Genomic DNA, 21,880 nt, shown 5'->3' with positions numbered 1-21,880 from the left:
ATGCAAGTAGAACTTAGACCTAAATTTAAGAGCTAATATTCACCTCACCCTAATCCCAAACTTATGGAGATTAATTGCAGATGTGTCTAAAAGTAAACATAGGAGACTTGGATTTTGCAAGGAGTTCTTAGATCTAACAACAAAAGCATGATCCATAAAAGAAAAAATTGGTAACTTAGATTCATCAAAATTTAAAACTTTTGCATTTCAAAACACACATTGAAAAATGAAAAGACAGGCCACAGACTGGAAGAGAATATTAGCAACCTTATATCTGATAAAGGACTCATATACAGAATATATAAAAGAACCTTGCAAATCAAATAACCAAATTTAAAAATAGGAAAGATATTTGAGTGGACACTTCCACAAAAAAGGATGTACAAATGGCTAATAAGCACATGAAAGGATGCTCAGCATCATTAGTCATTAGGGAAATGCGAATTAAAACCACAATGAGATGCCACTGTACATATTCTAGAATGGCTATGATCAAAATGGCAGATAGTACCAAGTGTTGGTGAGGACATGAGTCAACTTTAATTCTCATGAATTAGTAGTTAAAATACAAAATACTACAGCCACATTAAAAAATAGTTTGGCAGTTTCTTATAAAGTTAGACATACACTTAAAATATGAAACAGCAAATTCCACTCTTATTTACCTAAGGAAAAGGAAAACCTATGTACACACAAATACATATGCACAAACTTTCATAACATCTTTATAATAGCCAAAAATGGAAGCAAACCAAATGTCCATTAACTAGTAAATGGATAAACAAAAAGCACTACTACTCATCAATTAAAAACAACAAACTACTGATACATACTACCACATGTGTGAACCTCAAAAACATTATGCTAAGTGAAAGAAGCCAAACATGAAAGGTTCGTATTGATCATATTGTATTAATCCATTTATTCAGAATAGGCAAATCTATGGAGAAAGAAAATTCATTAATCTTTGCCAGGAGATGGGAAGATGGGGGGAGCGGGCATAATCAAGGTCAGGATTAGGGTAAGGCAAGTTAGACTGAGTAGAGCAAGTGCAGGGTCAGCTCTTGTTTTAATTTAAAATTTTGATATTTTCCTCATTATGGATTTTGGTATTAATTCTGATATTTTAAAATAGTATATTACAATATTACTTGATTTCTGAGTTTTTGGCACCCTCTTAAATTTTGCATGAGGCACATGTCTCACTCGCTTCACCCTAATCCCAGGCCTATGGGAGAGTAACTACAGATGAGTGAATTTGGGTGAGAAAGGAAATGTTCCAAAACTGGATAGTGGAGATGGTTGTAAAACTCTAAATTTACTAAAACCATTGAATTGTATGTTTACATTAGTAAGTTTTATGGTATGCAAATTATATCTCAGTAAAGCTGTTAAAAATATTGTATGGGAGTGTCCTGGACCTCATCCACTTAGTTTGTGTTAACTCACACACACACACACACAAGAAATGGTAGTGAACACATAATCATAAAATATTATAGCAAATGTAACATCTTTATAATCAGAAAAAAAATTGATGTTTTTCCTGAAATGAGAAGCTTTAGTTTTTGGTAAAATTGACCATTAAACCAAATATTGGCCAAAATCAATTATACAACCATATAGGGACTTTCATTTAGAACATAAGGACTGATAAGGGTACCTTATCATGTTTTTACAGCATGCCTCATTTTGAGATTATCCACTTGGGGAACAAAACATTTAAAATGAAGCTTTGCAATATAACACACTGGTAAACATCTTCAGCTTTTTAGTATATTATGTATAGGGCAAACTTTGTCTAAATATGTTGCTTTTATGTCACAATTTTTTTCCACTCTCAACCTGCTTGGTCAGATTCTCCAAATTTTATCATTCTCTGTTCCTTTTGTGTTTTGCATGTCTGTCATTTTTTGTGATATCATCTGGGAATTCATTTGTTTTGATAGTTTCTTTCCTAAAGTTTCTGAATGACCCTGTAATTGAGTGATTTTTAACATGGCTGGCAATCTGTGTTGAGACAATGTCAAAGCGTCATTAAGGCTGGAGATTTTATTTGTTTCTGTAAGTGAATTTTCAAAACCAAATTTGTGATAACCCCACTGGAGTACTGCATATTACTCTACATATTCTTATAGGACCCTTAAAAGGCCATTTGTTTCAGAAGCATTTATGCATATTGCTTTGTTAAATAACAATTTAAAGATGATGACCTGAAAATGACAAGCTGAACAGATTTTTTTCATAACAGAATTTAAGCTGTGGCTCTGAATTATATCATTTTTTTTCAAAATATGGATATTAGTATACAACAGTAGATACTGTCATACAGAGCAGTGGCTTTTAAAATTTTTGACCATGATGTATGAGAAATAAATATACCATCATGACTCACTACACATATATGTATATGTATATGACAACAGTTGCACCAAACATTACCCTTACGGTGTGCCACACTTTCTGGTATTTTCTATTTTGTTTCATACTTTTAAAATGCTCATCCAAACTCAACCAGTAGTGGGGGATAGCCTACAGAATAACACTAGTCTAGATTAATAAGTACTATCCTTACTGTTTTTGAGTAATAAAGGATTACATTTATGAGCACTATATTTTCTACCATATAGGTGATCCTTCCATAATGACTTTTCTGTCTTTCAAAAGAACATATCTTTAAGCTTCCTAAAATGTTATGTGTCTTGCCATATTTATCATATACCATTAAGTAGGAGACATTTCTCCTTGTCTTGAAAGTCTGTTACATATTTGTACTCAATTTTATAACAGCAAACCCCACTATAATGTGTTTCTCTTTCAGCAGACTTCAAAATCCCTGATAACATAGTTGCACTCTAAGATTCTTGTGGTTGCCTTGACTGCAAACACCAGCAGTATATTTTATTTCTGTTTAGTGGCCACACTTGGTATGTAAACTCAGAATGTGAACATACATTGTACACTCTGACTTTTTTCAAAATTACAGCAAATCAAGAAATTATAAGAAGCCATATATTAAAGCAGAATTACTAGGTATTAGAGAATTAGGTGATGGTTGACATAAATTAGTCCTACTGCTTGTGTTTACTAGGGGTGAAGTGACAATTTTCACTGAACTTCCACTGTGTCTGGGCATTTTACCTGCATCGTCACATGAATTTTAATCCTCAGAATATTTATACTTATTTTTAAGTCAAAGAAGATGATGCTGAGGTTAAATAGTTTGTCCAATTGCACAGTTAGTGGCAGAGGCAGTATTCGAACCTAACTCTGACTCCAAAACCCATGTTCATTCTACTTCACACTGCTTTTCTCACAGATAGACAAAGGACCAGTACCCAGAGAGATGATGTGATAGAACCAAAGTCATGGAGGTTTTAAGTGCAAAACGAGAAACAGGATTTTTTCCAGTACTGCTCACTGCCTCCTGCTACTGATCTAATAGTATACTGTTTGTTCCATTCTTTCCTCATGGTTATGCACAAGAGCTGTGTTCTAGTTTTCCAACCTCTAATGAAACTGCCTTTAAAGAAAGTAGGCAGTGATCATTTAAAATGCTATTGATTGTGTGTTCCCTTAAAGGAAAAGACTGGGAAATCAGCAATGAGCCATCATGAGGAAAACGGCTGGCATCATTCAATTTCAAACAAAGACATTGACAATAATGCAGAAGTTTAGAAAACATACGTCAATATAAGGTTTAATATTTTCATCTACCCCATTTTTTTTGAGTGACTTACCATGTTCTATTTGAAGCTGGAAGCCAAATCAATTTTAGAGAGGATAATCAGTGTAATAAGTTGAGGTTATATCCATATAAAAACTGACTGGAGGGGAGCAGAGCTGGGGAAACATGTGAGGAGACTGAATTCAAACTTTTTCTCCCTGAGTAGGGAACGAGGAGAAGGGCAAGAGACAGCATGTGGGCACTGAAGTTAAACTTGCTATTTCACAATCTGCTTAACAACTGTGTAACCTGAGGGCAAGTCACTAAACCTTGCTAAGCTTCAGTTTCTCATCTCTAAACCATAAAGCACAGTGCCTCCATATAATGCATTCTCAGTAAATGGGTGCTATTGTCATTATTAAACTGCCTGCACATAATCATCCTAGTTTCAAGAAGACTATTTCATTTGCATGTTAGTTTCTAGTATTTCATTTGCAGGTTAGTTTCTAAGACTCCTTAGGAATACAGTTGAAATTCTAATCAGTGCCAAATAAGTTTCTGATAAGAGGAAATAACCTAAAGCATTCCTTCTTGAATCCATATAGTGTATTCATTAAGTATTACACATTTTGCAGAAATTTTAGGTGTACTCTTCCACAAAATCTGACTGGTATTGACTGGAGCCTGCAAGATTTTTTTATCTAAAATTTGTTTACTTAGTGAAACTTTCATGGAACCACTAAGCAGTTGACAGTCAAGTCCTTCCAGACAAATATTTCTTTTACTGATATTCCATGAAGGTGCAGGGACATCTGAGGGTTAGCCAAGTTGAAGAGGTGAAGGTAGGGGGAATTAGTGGCGGGAAAATGGAAAGAATGGACTAACTTTAACCAGATTACACTACAGATTATTCCAACTATATTACTTTCTTGTTTTGAAGATATCAAGGACTTTGGAGGCGAAGGCAGGGGATCCTTCCAGGTTAGTTGACACATAGAACTTCCTTTAAAATGGAAAGTATGTGCATAACAACAAAAGAAATGAAGGGTATAATATGAATAAGATAAAAAGCAATGAGAATTTGGGGCTCCATTTTAAACGATATCCTTTCCCCTACTTATATAGACCAGTGTCTTTATCCTATTGCGAATTCACTTCAAAGCAGTAGTGATATGGTAATAAATTAATGATGTAATATCAGAATATTTATTACAACTATTTCATGGCCTTTCTGGGTGAAAGGTGTAATTTTCAGTCTTTGGGACATGGTTATTTATTCCCATCAAAGAAGATTAATATCAGAGCCAAAGATTGATTCTGCACATTTTTTTTAAAGTCTGTCACAGGCATAGCATTGAATGGAATGTAGAAATGATGCATTCTTTCAAAGAAAGAGGAAGAAAAGAAAAGAATGATAGAGTTTGTGCAAAGGAGAAGTGGTTTGCAGTTCAAGCTCTTCATCTTGTGAAACTAGTAAGGTGCAGGTTTCAAAATTTACTTACAGGATGACGGTTACAGAATATAGCTCACTTTTATTATTATTTCAGAAGTCATAAAACACATTTTATTAACTCAGAAACTCTAATTTCTTATGGTTACAGATTTCCGAGCACTGTATATTATTTAATGTGCATATTTTACAATGTTTTTGTATGTGTTTTTCTCTTGTTGCTAAGTTACTTTCATTAACTTCATGCTTCCTCTTACATTTCTTTGAAGATATGATAAGGTCCTCATAATACACCTTCATAAACACTAAATGTTCAGCATTTTACAGCCATTTTATTATGTTAACCTCAAAATCTGCCTTGTGCAACAAAACTGTTTGAAATGAATATTAGATATTTTGCAGCTGCTTTAAGTGGGAGAAAGGTACTGGAAAATGGCTGGTATTTTTATCTCAACTTTAAGGCCTTATGTTATTTTAATAGAGCCTGTATAAAATGTGGTAGGGCTGACCCATCAGTCACTTTTTATATAGCCTCCATTTGAAATGTGGGTTTAAGTAGCTATGTAGTTTCACTAAAGAGAGAAGGATATGTAAAAGTGCTTATAGAGCTTTTTCCTGGTGGGTCTCACTCTCCCCTTTCTCAGTGAAAAGATTTAGGAATTCATACCTTAAAAGTGAAAGAAATGTTGGAATTTCCACTGAACATTTTGTCAAAGCTATTACTTATCTTGAGGGGAAAGTGAATAATTTCAAGCTTTTGCATTCAGTACTGATGCCATGGAAGCTCTTTCTTGTACCTACTCTGAGGCTTGAGAATAATAAAATTTCATTTCTCTGTGAACAATCACCCAAATTCTCTATGCTCAAGGGTATATCATGATATTAACCAGAGAATTACCCAAGTTAATAGCTATGTAGACAAGAGGCCCTGAGAACGACCATTTTGCATTTAAGTAGGTTTATTTGCAGTCATGTCAACAGCCAATCTTAGCTGAGTCATTTGGATCAACCACATGATGATCTGAATCAACTATTAAGGTGGCTAAAATAACCACATTATGATGTGTAGACCTGACTTTAGATCATTCAGACACAGACACAGTCCATTAGCCTCAACAGAATAACACAAGTGCAATTTCCATAAATTACTGTTATTTCCTGCACATTTCAAGTAGGCAATGCATAAACTACCATTAGTATTCTCAGCAGCAGAATATATGTCTTTCCCATCAAACCATGATTCTGGAAATACTCCAGTCAGTTTTCCCCTTGGTCTGTGTGAAACCCCATCATTCCAAATAAGGGCGGCATTCACGGTTGCATTCCAAGTGAACAACAGATAATAAACAATAATTATCCAATCACATTTAGTTTTTCTGCAACTGTATTGCTCAATGTTTGTAGGAAAACTGCACCTTCTATAATTTTTATAGCATTCTGGATTTTCTTATACAAAATATGGCTATTTTATACTCCAAAAATGTGGGTATTTCTTTCCTATTGTGTAATTATGCACGTTTAATTTCCTATTTCTCTTCTGTACCTCAGTTTCTTTATCTGTAAAATGCCTCTGTTTTCTTATCTATAAAATAGTATCTAACCATATGGATGGAAGATTAAAAGAGCTGATATATGTAAAGTAATTAGAACAGAATCTGATACATAAGAAGTGCTCAGTAAGTGTTAGCCATTATTGTTATGATTTTTATTATCCTATTATTAGAGGCATTGCATTTGACCATTAATCCTTTATACATTAAACATCATTTGCAAAGTCAGGTCAATCCAGAATAAATTAAATGCAAATGGCAACAATGAAGAAAAGCTATGAAAGGCCCAAATTCATAACTGAAGTGTGATACATTCTTTTCTGACTCATCCAGATGCTTTTACTTCTTTTGACCAAAAGGTAAATGTTTCCAGATGAAATCCTGAGAGAATATATAATTATCAGTTTAAAAATATATGCCACAAAGAAGATTTCACATCCAAGAAGCCAAAAGTGATTATGTCCAGTAAACAAATAAATAAGGGTTATTTTATGTATCCATGGACCCACAGGAAGCACACACTTAAAAATTCAAGTGTTTGATTGAATTAACCAATAAAACATACTATTTATCATACACCTACCCAAATTATTTAATCAGAGTGTAGAATCTAAAACAAGGGAAGTTTCTGAGGTTAATAAAAGGTTGTCTTGGGATATAGGAATTTCAAATTTTCTTTGAAGTGATAAAGTGCAAGTACAGATAGAGGAGAGCTTGATTTACCAGTGCTCAGCCCAGAACTGACTTCTTACAGAGCTTGGAGATGTGGCAGATTCTGACACCTATTCTTAATAACAAAATGGGCCTTATCCCTGTGAGCTTTTCTAAGCAAGGAAGAACATAGCTTAACCAGAATTGAACTCTGCCACAGAGAAGAACTATTCCAGGAATGATGCGGCAATATTTGAAGACATAGGGACTAGATTTTCATTTCTGCAGGTGGAGCCAGACTTTATCAAAATTGTGAAGGAAATGAAGTTTCCTCAGTAGAAGCCATTACCCATCACTGAGCATTCAAAGCTCTCTCACTGCCCCTCACTTCCCGAGGACCATGACCTGCAACCCTGTGCTAATGCTTAGGCCCAACTCCCAGAGATTGGATTTAATTGGTCTGGAGTGGGGCTTAGGCATGTTTTTCGTCTATTTTGCTTTCTTTATTTATTTTCTTTTGTTTCAAGTTCCTCAGGTATTATTAATGTGCAAGCAGGATTGAGTCACTGATGTGAAAAGGCAATGTTTCTCAAAGTTTGATCTACAGACCACTTGTGGCAACATCACCTGTGGTGTTTAAGTGCAAATTCTTTGACACCCAGGGATTCTGTATCTGCATTTTAAACACTCCCAGGGAATGCCAATAAACAATAACATTGATGAATAAAATTTCCCTCTTATTACAAGTTACCCAGCCTCTGTTCCATTCTCCATTAAATGGAAAAACGAATCCAGGATAATGTGATAATAGGTGCTATTGAAGTGATGTGTTACATTTTGACTATGCTTCTTGAAGACAAGGCAAGAAGGTGATACCTAGTGTAAGAATATCTATGGCAGGCCAGTGAAGATTTTTTTTTCATTTTGAGGTTTTGGAGGGTGGGGGTTTATAGAGTAAACAAGCCTTTCAGCACGTCTATTAAACAGGTAGTTTCTTACTACACTTTGGGTCAGCCCTGTAACTCTCTGTGCTGCATAGGGCTTAGTTTTTAAAAGGGAAGTATTTCTATTCCTATTGCTAAACTCCTGAGTCCCACTAGCCATTTTTATGGAAATGATGATAATCTTTGCTTCCTCCACAAAACCAACCAACTCCACAAAATGGCAATGTCTTTGCTAAACTTATTAAACTCAAAGTGAATAGTTCTCTTTACCAGTAACTTCCCATTTCTCTTCAAATGTGGAAAGGTTTTTTACTCTGTTTCTCTCATAAAATCCTCTTACATCAGTGGTGTCAAACTTGAATGCACCTTTTAATCACTTAGGGAGCATTAAAAAATATACATGCCTGGGTCTCACCTCCCAAGGTTCTAATTTAATTAGTTCTTCATGGCCTGGTCAATAGGACTTTAAAAAATATTCTAGGTGATTCTAATGTGCAGCCAATTTTGAGAACCACTGCCTTAAAAGAAATAGAGCAGTCTTTTATACTTGCCCAGAAAATTCATTCACAAGAAAATAACTCAGTAAGTACAATTATTACGTGTATACAGGAGCCTGAAGTGAATATATTTTTCTCTGTGATTAAAAAGAATCTTGCTTTGAAATCCATACAGGCCTGAAAAGCATCATACATGCCACATCATCATATCATCATGACATTGGGTGTTGTTAACATGTGACTTTTGCTGATGTTTCAGTTCCCTCCCATCGTCTACTTCCCTCCTTCATCTACCCTGCTGAAACCACTCTTCTTTCCAAAATAAAGACAAGATTCTTTAAACTGCAATTGGGACCCTTTGGGTCTGGATTTATCTTTGTTTTGTTTTGTAGATCACTCTCTGGGCGCATTGTCGGAGGGGTTTGGTGGTTCTTCACCCTGATCATAATTTCTTCTTATACTGCCAATCTTGCTGCTTTCCTGACTGTGGAGAGGATGGTTTCTCCCATAGAGAGTGCTGAAGACTTAGCTAAGCAGACTGAAATTGCATATGGGACCTTGGACTCTGGTTCAACAAAAGAATTTTTCAGAGTAAGTGTTTTACAGCTAATTGTATCTGCTGGTTTTTGTTTTAACATCTTTTCACAAAGGCAAATTCATAGTGCTTTTAAGGTAGGATTGGGATGTGATGGTAATATTATCAAAAGAGAGCATCTTAAATGTAGCACTGCTTGATTGGTGACCTAATTCATTGCCTTTTAGAACTATGATGACTCATGTAAGGCATAACAACTGGCATGTTGAGAGCACTGAGTTTGAACTTCCAGGTTTGAATACCAAGTCTGCCACAGTGATTATCCTTGGGCAAATCATTTAACTTCTTTCTTATTTGAATAATGAGGGGTTTGGACCACCTAATCTTTGTTCTCCCTTCTAACTGTTACAAAAGCAACAATTTTATTTCTCAGAAATTAGGTAACTGACTTTGATTAGGATTCTGATGCAAGATAGACTCTAAAAAATTGCATAGTCTATTTTAGATGTGGGTTTTCTATTAAAATGTATTACATTTGTTTCTTGTACTCATGTACTTGCTGACATGAAAATTTTCAGGGCAGCTGAGTATTGTTTTAATTTCTTAAGTCAATTTATGTTCCCACAATAGACTAAACCTTAGCAGAGAAACAGCAAAATGTTCACTAGCAAAAGGTAGTAAAGCTATGTAAACTCTGTCAAGGGGAAGATGAAAGGGGATTGGGGCAAGAAATAATAGAAAGATAGAATGATAGCCAAACCACTTCACATAACTATAAAGTTCTTTGTTCTGGGTAACAGGCTTACCGGAAAAAATACCAACAAAGTTTTTAAAAACTCAAATGTTTCTCACTTGTCCCTATAAGGAAAATATGTTGGTTTAGATCAGAAAATGGACCCATTCTATCATTACCACTGCTTGCTACTCTACCCACCTACTGTAATGAGTTGTAGCAATGACCTAGAAGCCACTTGGGCAGTAGAAAGAGAGGAAAAATTTAATCACTGTCTCCAACCAACAGTCAAGTTTTTGGATGGCAGGAATAATTAGTGGCTTTTCCTCAAAGGTCCAGCATAAACAGGTGTTGACACTAAACATGAATTTTTAACAAAGCAGTAATAAATATATTTTTACACGTATTATTGTTCTAGTTTGCTAGCTGTCAGAATGCAATATACTGGAAACAAAATGGCTTTTAAAAAGGGGAATTTAATGAGTTGCTAGTTTACAGTTCTAAGGCTGAGAAAATGTCACAATTAAAGCAAGTCTATAGAAATGTCCAATTGAAGGCATCCAGGGAAAGTTAACTTGGTTCAAGAAGGCCGATGACGTTCAACGTTTCTCTCTCAGCTGGAAAGGTGCATGGCTACCATGGTGGCATCTGCTGGCTGTCTTGTGGCCCTACCAAGAGGGACTCTCTCCAAAATGTTTCCTCTTTTAAAGGATTCCAGTAAGCAACTCCACCCTCAATGGGTGGAGACACACTTCCATGGAAATCATCTTATCAAAAGTCACCATTCACAATTGGGTGGGTCACATCTCCATGGAAGCAATCAAAATGCTCCCACCCAGCAATAATGAATGAGGATTAAAGGGCATGGCTTTTCTGGGGTCCACCATAGATTCAAACCAGCACAATTATCATGAGGTTGGTCCAGTTGCTTTGTGGCAAATTAGGAAGTTTATAGCAATTAACTAAAAATTGTTTTCACTCCTTGAAGGATAAAGGATGAGTTGTGGGACCTTTTCAAGGATTCTCAAGTATTCCTAACTCAGAAAATCCATATTTCACTTCCATCACCCATTTCCTGAGCAGATCAGAATCCCCAACTGGGGTGGAGGACCCAGTAAAGGAAGTATCAAAATGATATGAGGGACCTCTGGGACTAATATGGTACTGGACCCTCACTACTATGGCAGTCCCAGGAGCTTATCTGGGACCATTCCCTGTCCCCATGAAATCACTCACAGGTTTCAGGAAGCCAGGGATTTCCATCTGCTAAGTAGTCAGCACATGGCCAGCTCCATGGAAATCTGTTTTACATCCCAATAGACATCAAGTTCCTGTATAAAGTAATTGACTAACTTAAAATATCAATACACCAGACATAGACACTCTTATAAAAGATACTTGTTGAAGTGGGAAACATTTTTCCTTCCACAACAATTAGAGATTAGGAAGGTTGCTTTAAATGGTAATCCATAGATGGCATCAGTTCCCATTACAATTTCAAAGGCTTTTTATCCATATGCAAGCAAAAGGAGGCTCTCTGGGAAGACTTATTAGCACAAAGGCTGGAGTGTGTGATGAAACAATCATTGTCCCATGCATACGCCCCATCCCCAACTCGTTTTGTGTCTTTCTCAAAAACTGGGCTAAACATTTAATCATGATTTCATTAAAGAGTATCATATTATTGGAGCCAATTTGAATCTACATTCAATTCAGATCATAGCTATTGCCTCATTCTAATTTGTTTGCAATTTCTAATGTTCATCAATTCCTAGTGACCTTTACAACAAATGAGTAATTCTTATGGAAATGGTCCTGTTTTGAAAAGCTGGTTACGGAAGAAGATGTATATTTCTAGGTATAAAAAAGTGCAAATCATTTTCTAATTCCCAAGGGCCACTTTTTTTTTATCCAGTTGGTTAATGGTGACAGCACTAAGGTTTCTGCAGAGTGGTTCTTCAGAGTAACACAAAAAGATTGGAATGACTGAAGAGTGGATTTCAGCAGTAGAGAAAAATTAACTTTTGTAATATTTTCAAACATAATATTAGGTCATTTCTTTCCATTTCCACTTCATATTAAAACCACAGGGACCAAATATTAATTCCCTAAAATAGCCTGGAGCTAGCCCTCTAGCTCTCCCACTAAGATAGAGAAATAAATTAAATAAAAATTCTTATCTAATTGCCCTGCAGACATTTTTACTCATCCTAGGTAAGGTTGTCATTGCAATGACAGTATATCTAAGTGATTCCTTGGTTTCTCTCATTTCTGAACTATCGTAGTTGTCATCTTAGAATCACCTAAAGTCACTGGCACAGAGGGACCTGTTCCATCAGGAAAGGGAGGGAGGGAATGAGAAAAATGCATGCAGCTACATGAGAAATTTGAAATATTATCCTCAACTTTCTTGACTTGAAAACTGATTTCCTTAGACAGCAGCTTCAAAACTCAATGTCCCAACCAGAGGTGGAGGCACACAAGATTGAAAAAAAAAAAAAAGCCAACAGCTTTATTCTAACTGCCCAGAGAAATACTACTATGATTTGGAAAGTTGCACTGAAATGATCATTCCTCAGGTTTTGGAAATTTAACCTGACACAAATGCATGCTATGAAGTACACTAGAGAAAAAGCAGTTCCAAAATTCTCCTACCTTCAGACCTCTAGAAATGTTAGAAGACAACTAGGATGTTTAATTTCTTTTCCAGATACTTCTCCATACTCCAATTGAAGATAATTTGGGAACAAATGGAGGGTGTTTTTTGAAACAACATATTCACTACTCACTGTGGTGGTTTGGAAAAACATGTTCTTAAACTTGATCCATTCCTATGGATGTGAAACCCATTGTAAATAGGACCTTTTGATAAGGTTATTCAGTTAAGGTGTGACCCAACTCAATCAGGATGGGCCCTCATTCAATTACTGGAGTTCATTATAAGCAGAATGGAATTCAGACAGAGAGAAAGCCACAGGGAACATCCAGAAACCAAAAATCAATGGAACTGGTAAGAGAAGAAAGAATCCAGGAGAGGCCATGTGCTGTTTTGAAGCTGTTGTATACTCTAGAAAAGTCATGGTCTTATTCCTAGTCCAATCTTGTGGGGGCTGACCTATTGTTTAGGGTGGGGCCTTTTGCTTAGGTTGTTTCCATGGAGATGTGACCCACCTAATTGTGACTGGGACCTTTTGATTAGGTAGTTTCCATGGAGATGTATCTCCACCAATTAAAAGTGGGTCTTAATCTGCTTACTGGAGTCATTTAAGAGAGAACCATTTTAGAAAAATCTCAGAGCCAACACAGACAGAGATGTTTGGGAATACAGAAAGAAACAATTCCAGGGAAGCTGTTTGAAACCAGAAGCCAAAAGACCAGCAGAGGCTAGCCACTTGATTTCCCAATTGACAGAGGTGTTTCAGATGCCATTGACCTTTCTTGAATTAAGGCATCTTTCTCTGGATGCCTGTTTGGACATTTTTATAGCCTTAGAACTATAAACTTATATCTTAATAAATCTCCTTTATAAAAGCCAACCATTTCTGGTATATTGTATTCCTGAAGCATTAGTAAACTAAAACAGGACATAATGTTCATTGTCATGAGACAGAAAAGCCAAGGACCAAGGGTCACCAGCAGCCATCCTCAGAATGCCAGTCTTCAGGATGAAAATACCACCTTGATGAGGCCTTGATTTGGATTTCCCCTAGCCACAAAACTGTGAGCCAATAAATCCATATTGTTTAAGCCAACTCATTGCATGTTATTCACTTTAGCAACAAGGAGACTAAAATCTTCCATTTAACCCTCTTAAGAAAGTAAATATAAAAGAAGAAGAGAAGAGAGGGTGGGGTGATTTGCTCTAGTGCCCTGGAAAGGACAGAAGAATTGAACATTATCAGGTCGCTGAGGGTAAAGTCCTGTCTTCTGAGTTGCAATCATTGTTAGCCCCATGAAGCACAGTTGGATTACTCACAGAGAACATTTTATTACAAAATAACTTTTTTCTTACTTTTGTTTTGAAATAATTTCAAACCTATAGAAAAGTTGCAGTAATAGGACAGATAATTCTCATACAAATTTTATCCAGATTCCCCAATTGTTAACATTTTGTCACATTTTTAATAATTTTCACACGTATATCTATTCACAGATATAGACATATACATGTATGTTATACACACATTTCTATACATACATATCGTATTCTTTTTTCTAAATCATTTGAGACAAATTGCAGACATCATGCTCCTTCGGTTTGGAGCTGTATGTACCCCAGAAAAAAAATATGTTCACATCCATTTCTGTGGATGTGAACTCATTGTAATGGGAACTTTAATGAGGTTACTTCTGGTAAGATGTGGCCCGTTTCAATCAGGATGGGTCTTAATTCTATTACTGGAGTCCTTTACAAACAGAATGAAATCCAAATAGGTAAAACAGTGTTTTGGTTTGCTAAAACTGCTGGAATGCAATATACCAGAAATGGAATGGCTTTTAAAAGGGGATTTATTAAATTGCAAGTTTACAGTTCTAAGGCTATAAAAATCTCCAAACTAAGGCATCCAGAGAAAGATTCCTTGGCCCAAGAAAGGCTGGTGGGTCCAGAACACCTCTATGAGTTGGGAAGGCACATGGCCAAGTCCAGGCCTCTCATTTCATATGGCTTCTCCAGGGGCATTTTCCTTCTGCATCTCCAAAGGTCTCTGGCTGTGTAGGCTCTGAAGTTTTTTCGAAAATGGTTACCTCTTAAAGGACTCCAGTAAGTGACCCCACCTTGTACGGGTGGAGATGCATGTCTATGAAAATCACCTAATCAACAGGTCCCACCCACAATACAGAATCAAGGTTAAAGAACATGGATTTTGGGGGGTACAGAGTTTCAAACCAGCCCAGACAGAAAGAGAAATCAAGAACCTATAGGTCAATGGAACCCAGAAGAGAAGGGAGAAGTCAGGAGAGGCCGCCATGTGCAATGCCCTGCAGCAGAGACACCCAGGACCAACGATCACTGGCAGCCACACACAAAATACCAGTCTTCAGGAAGAAAGCAGCAACTTGATTACAACTTGATTTGTACTTTCTCCTAGCCTCAAAACCGTGAGCTAATAAGTTTCCCATTGTTTAAACCAACCTATTACATGGTATTTGCTTGAACAGCTAAGGAAACTAAAACAACCCTTAAATGCTTCAGTGCATAGTTCCTAAAAACAGGGAGATTTACTTACATAGCCCTACACAGTTATCAAAACTTATTTAACTCTAAGAAAGTAAAATTATCCAATATACAGACCTTCCTCAGATTTCACCATTTGTTACTATAGTGTTCTACAATGGCATTCTTTTTTATGGTTCATGAGCCTCAACATTACTTTTTTATTGTTATCAGCAGTCCCTCTCTCTCTCTCCTTAAAACAAAGAAATTTATTGTATCACAGTTCTGGAGTTTAGAAGTACAAAATCAAGTTGTCACCAGGGCCATACACCCTCCAAAATCTGTACTGGAGAATCCTTGCTCAGGTTTTCTAGATTCTGGTGTTTGTTGTCAATCCTTGGCATTTGTTGGCTTGTAGATGGATCACTCCAATCTCTGCCTCCATTTTCATATGGACTTCTCTCTCTATGTCTCAATATGACCTCATCTTAACTTGAATATATCTGCAAAAACCTGATTTTCAAACAAGGTCACATTCACAGTTACTGTCATTGCCATTTTTAATTTGTAATTTTTTAGTGGGAATGCACGCAGCCAATTGGAGGATTCTCCCAGGTTGATTTGGGAAGTAGTCCCTGCTTACAGTATTTAGATTCTGTTTACACATTCAGAATCATACACACTCAAAGTATTTTCAATTGGAGTATGCACTTATTTAACATATGCTGGGTTTAAGGCCTTTTGAAGTATTTAGGGAAAAGAAGAAAAAATTTCTCTACAAATACCCCTATGCTGAATATGTCGACATTTTTGCATGATCAAGCAATCTAAGCATCAATCTTTAAACTCTCTTAAAACTGAGCTGTATGTCTGACAGACCTCTCTGAACCCTTAACCCATCCCCTACCCCTGTTTTAGGAACACAGCAAATGTAAAATACTTTTTGAAAAATTTTATTACCAAGTACTACAATGAATTTGAAGTTTTGGCAGACAATTTATCCAGACAACTGCAACCAATTTTAATTAGTTTGCAGACACACGTGGTGTGACCAAATGTTTGAGAATACAGCCAAACCATAAATATAACAGCAACAAGAGTTGAGTTGGGACTAAAGGATGGTAGGTCAGAGATATCTCTTGTATATACTTCTTTGTAACATAGAAAAGAAAAATTGTTTTTCTGTTTTCACATGCCTAATTTGATACCATCTTATAGAAGAATTATTACATTCTTAAGTTATATAATACACTTACACTACAAAGCTCATAGTCCCCTAGAAGGCAAGACTGGAGATGGAGCAGCAGCCACAAGTTGAGGATGCTGAGGCCTGGCCAAACAGGTGTCTGGAAGAGAGAAACATACATTTAGACAGCTATTGGCTTTTCCTGTCCCTCAATAGGCAGGAACCTACAGTTCCATAGGCCTTCCTTACCAGTAGGTCCCAGGCTGAGTTGAGATGACAATCTGCAAGAGAGTAGAGGTTGACAACTGAAAACACAGCTAATATCTGTCTCCAAGAGAAAGAAGAAAATGTGGCAATGAATACAGACTAGTAATGATGTCTCATATTCCATCCTCTGTTTACCCCTCTTTCAATAACTCTTTTTGTAAACATGCTCTGTGTGCTAAGCTCTATGCTAGGCACTGGGATGCCAAATCTATAAACAAAATTAAGTATCTGTCTTTTATCAATCCATGCAAAAATACCTAGACTTTTTTTTTTTTTACATGTTTGGAAGTTGTGTTTGGGATGGATTGACTTAAAATATAGCTATGTCAGAGACCTAGGTGGCCATCCCTCCAGTGCAGCTGAAGTTGTTCAATTCTATGTGGCAGCTTCCCAGTATGGACCATTCTATTGTGCATGCTCCATGGTAAATAGAAGCAGAGTTAATGATTCTTCCAAACCATGGCAGGAAGATCAGCCAGTTGATTAATAAAAGAGAAATGGCTTCTACCTTCTGGGAGCTTAATATCTAACAGATTATCAGTGTTCAACACATATTCACATGCGTTACCATATACAATCCATACAACAACCTAGTGGTGCAATTAGAACAGGTATTATTACCCTTCATTACATAGAGGATTCAACTGAGGTAGGATGAGATTGTGATTTGCTGAATGTCATTCAAGACAGTAGAGAAGAGCTAGAACTGAGACCCTAATGCTCTGAGTCCAGGCTAAGTCCTTATTCCCTCTACGTCAGTGTCTTTCCTGTGTGAGTATTCACAGAAACATGGGTATTACACATAAATCAACCCTCCAGGAAACACCTGTTAAGGCGTCAGTCTCATCTCCTGATTGATCTTTGTTTTTATCCCCCTTGATGAACCAACTCAAAAAGGAAACAAATGAACACTATTAAATGTCATTTTTCCACGCTCTGACAACTTCAAAGGGATACAAGAAAAGAAGGCAAAGAAAAGGAAGACACGCATATAACTAGAGTGAATGCTGTAAATTCAGAAAAGCCCTATTATTCCGTGGCTTGTTATAGTTTCTGATATGCCAAGGGTTATGTCATGGTGTGGCTATAACTGGAAAAAGCAAGATAGATAAAAATGCTATCTAATTCCCACATTCACCAATGTCTCTTGTGTTTTCCTTTTAATATTCAGTCTCAGTTTTCTCATCTATCAAATGAGAATATTCTTTGCTCTACCTTCCTTATGAGATTGGTGAAAGCACACTATCATAGAAAATGCTTTAAAAGTATGAAGGGTTCTATAAATCCCAAGAAACTTTAGGAAAAATGCCCCAAAACAGGGCAATTTTTTGTCCAGGCAAGGTTCTGTAAAGTAAGTACTTCTCAAAAATAAAATAATCTCTGCTTCCTCCGGGGAAAAGAGGGGGGGAATTGGTTCTAGCATTAGGAGGAGAGAGAAAGCTGATTTTTTTCCTTACCTATCTGCCTAATTCTACTCCTACCCTTAATTATAAGTACAACATCTCCTAGTTAGTCATTCCTTTGTGACCTGAAAATTCAGCAACTTCCACTTGCACAATTTAGAGTTACCCTTGAAAACCATTAGAAATTTAGGTGCTTCCAAGGCGGCATGCAGACCATCTGCCCAAAGTAACCAACCATATGGATTTAATTAGCCTATCCAGGTAACCTACTTGCTTATGAGAGCATTTCACACCCTGGAAAGCCTAAGCGGGGTTAAGTATTCCTATTCTATGAGGCTGCCAACTCTCGAACAATACCAGATTAATTAATATCACACAGGGCTCCAAGATCTTTGTGAGAATTCTAAAACTTTCTTCCCTGGGGGAATTCATCTCAGTTTCTCACTTTGTTCTCTTATTTGACAAAGGCAAATAATCTAATAGACTTCCTGTGCAATTAGGTTTTCCATGAGCTCACCTGGCAAGATTGCATAAGTCAATTGTTTACAATTCTTCATCACCATGTAGATGTTTAAAAACTTTACCCTAAAGATCTATTAAGTAAAATTTTAACTTACTAAAACTCAACTTAAAAGAACAATCAATTAACTGGAATGCTTGATGGTTGCACTTCAATTTTATTTTACTTTTATTGTGGGAACATACACAACCCCAAATTCCCCATTTTAGCCACATTTCTGCGTACAGTTTAGTGACATTAATTATATGCACATAAATTGGTACATTTTACTTTTGAAAGGAAAAGTCATCTCACACAAACAGAACCTGAATATGAATTTTTTCAGTAAAATATTAGGTGGTTTCCTGCAATCAAATTTATTCATTCTGGTTTTCAACATCTATGTTTTAGTAAGCAAGTAAATAAATGTTGAGTTTCTACCATACCAGTTTAGACACTAAGGTTACAATAGGAGAATCAAGACAGAATCCCTACCTTCAAGGTGCTTGCATTCTGTTGGAAAAAGACCAACAATAAACATATAAACAAAAAGATACATAAAATAATTTCAGGTACTGAGTTGGCTATAGGGTATTATGAAGAGTTTAACTAGGAGCTGAGGGGAGATCAGGGAAAGCTTCTTTAAAGAGATGACATTTGATTAGAGTGCTGAATGTTAAAAAGAGGCAGCCATATGAAGAGCTGTTGAAAAAGTATTCCAAACAGAAGGAATGACCAGGGTAAAGGTCCTGGAGTAGGAACAACCTGCCATATTTAAGCAAAAGAATAAAAATCTTTGTGGCTGAAGCTTAGTTTGTGGGGATGTGAGAGATTGAAGGAAGACAATCTCAGAAAGGTAACTCAAGACCTGATTATGTAGGGCCTTGTATACCATCCAAAAAGGAGATTTGAATTTTATTCTGGTTGCAGTGGGAAGGAACCCCTCTAGATGGTTTCAATCAAGGAAATGATGCACTCTCATTTCTGTTCTAGAAAGATCACTCTGGCTTCTAACTGGAGAGTAGATTGTAATGTTAGGGGTGGGGGTGGGCTGAAGGAACCAGCTGATTATGGTAGTCCCACACTAGAGGAATAGCAATAGAGATTTTGTAAAGTGATCAGATTTAGAATATAGTTTGGAGGTACAGACACAGAATTTGTTGATGGATTGGATAACATATGTGAGTGAAAGGGAGGAGTCAAAAATGACAGGTTTTCACCTACATCCCTCTGCAGTGATTGCTGATGAAATTTCTGTCTTCCATTCTTTCAATGACCCAGGAATACATGTTAAACTGTAGTAACCAAGGCTGAAAAGATTCACTAGAATTGATCAGGAAACTTTTTCAACAGGTGGGAAAATAAGAAGTATCATCATGTTAGTTCTCAAAGCACTTTTAAAAATCCGGTATCCTCTAGTGATTGATGCCTTTACTGTACCTTATGACTATCTTTTTAGAAGGTGATTTTTTGGTAGAGGTATATTTTCACAGGTGATTAACTCCATTTTGCAAAAACATAACTTTTTTTTAACTTTTTTACTGTATAATATAACATTATACAAAGCAAAGAAAGAAAAAAATCAGTAGTTTTCAATGCACTCTTCAACAAGTAGTTACAGGACAGATCCCAGAGTTTGTCACGGGTTACCATACCATCCTCTCAGATTTTTCCTTCTAGCTGCTCCAGAACATAAGAGGCTAGAAGGAATAAACATTTTTTTATCATCGCAATTGACTTTATTTTCTTTTTTGTGAAAAATAACATATATACGAAAAAAGCAATAAATTTCAAAGCACAACAGCACAATTAGCTGGAGAACAGATTTCAGAGTTTAGTATGGGTTACATTTCCACAGTTTTAGATTTTTACTTCTAGTTGCTCTAAGATACCAAGACTAAAAGAAATCGCAATTTAATGATTCAGCAATCATATTTGTTTGTTAAGCCCTACCTTCTCTGTATAACTTCACCATCACCTTTGATCTTTCTATTCCACTCCTTAGGGTTATTTAGGCTATGGCTATTCTAACTTTTTCAGGTTAGAAGGGGTTGTCAATAATAATGGTGTAGGGAGATGGAACTATCTGAAGTTCTAGAGATGCTGGGCCCTCTAGGTTTATGGACTTATCTGGCCCAGGGACCCATCTGGAGGTTGTAGCTTTCTGGAAAGTTACCCTAGTGCATGGAACCTTTGTGGAATATTATATATTGCCATAAGTACTGCTTTAGGGTTGGTTGGAATGGTTTTGGTTGGGGTTTGGCAAGTTATGATAGGTAGCAATGTCGAATTGAAGCTTGTGTAATAGTGACCACCAGAGTAGCCTCTCAAATGTTTTTTTAACTCTCTCAACCCCTGATACTTTGTTAGTTACAGTTCTTTTCCCCCCTTCTGGTCAGGATGGAATTGTTGATCCCATAGTGCCATGGCTGGATTCATCCCTGGGAGTCATCTCCCACATTACCAGGGAGACTTTCACCCCTGGACGTCATGTTCCATGCAGTGGGAAGGACAATGATTTCACTTGCAGAGTTGGCTTAGAGAGAGTGAGGCCACATCTGAGCAACAAAAGAGGTCCTCCAGAAGTAACACTTAGGCATATGTAGGTAGGCTAAGCTTCTCTGCTACCTTCACAAGAGTAAGCCTTCGCAAGAGTAAGCCTCAAGATCAAGGGCATGGCTTTAATTTGTGTGTCCCTAAAGTTTGACACAGAATCAGGGGGTTCCCTGATGGTAAAGTTTAATAGTTCCATGTTGTTTCTCCCGTCCCTCAAGGGACTTTGCCAATACTTTTTGATTATCTGTTAATATATTCTAATATGTATCCAAGCATTACATTAAGCTATACAGAATTAAAGGCCCTCATTTTTATTCTGGGCTCTGTGTTTCAGTTGTTCAAATGAGCTATCCAGAAAGGTTGAGTTAGTTTATATGCCACAAAAAATTTAGATTCCATACAAAATGAAACTTTCTTCCTTTGGTCTCAAGGAGTAGGTATGGTTCTGACATATAGACTATGTCTTCCTTACCCCTGTTCTGAATTACCTTAATCCCAACCTGATCAGCTTCATTCTTATCTCTAAATACCAGGTTATAGATATATAAAACATCCTCTCAAAATCCAGAAATAATAATTACCACTCTGGACTCAACGTGTCTGCTATAAGAGCTTACAATCTAGGCCTCTGTTTTCTTATTAGCATTTTCTAATGGAGACCATACAATAATTGTTCTTTTGTCTAAGGCTTATTTTGCCTCAACAAATGTCCCACAGTTTCATTCAGATCATTCCTCATGACTTCGTTCCTTTTTGTAGCAGGACAATATTCAATCATATGTATACA

The 21,880-nt window shown here is 36.6% G+C and overlaps 1 protein-coding gene across 4 annotated transcripts in view; it reads left to right on the top strand.

Annotated features, from left to right (window-relative positions):
* GRIA3 (glutamate ionotropic receptor AMPA type subunit 3) overlaps nt 1–21,880 on the top strand; it is a 344,281-nt gene that overhangs the window by 262,284 nt on the left and 60,117 nt on the right. For 3 of the 4 annotated variants that reach the window (XM_077145651.1, XM_077145654.1, XM_077145652.1), the window contains exon 12: nt 9,152–9,350. In XM_077145651.1, coding sequence (XP_077001766.1) covers nt 9,152–9,350 — 199 coding nt within the window. Of the gene's footprint in view, nt 1–9,151; nt 9,351–21,880 lie in introns of those variants that run through there. The other variant, XR_013169443.1, reaches the window with a different exon arrangement.

The sequence above is a fragment of the Tamandua tetradactyla genome, chromosome X (assembly GCF_023851605.1).
Source record: "Tamandua tetradactyla isolate mTamTet1 chromosome X, mTamTet1.pri, whole genome shotgun sequence".
Classification (NCBI taxonomy): Eukaryota; Metazoa; Chordata; class Mammalia; order Pilosa; family Myrmecophagidae; genus Tamandua; species Tamandua tetradactyla.
The sequence above is the reverse complement of the archived record's forward strand: the minus strand, read 5'-3'. Positions and strand labels throughout refer to the sequence as shown.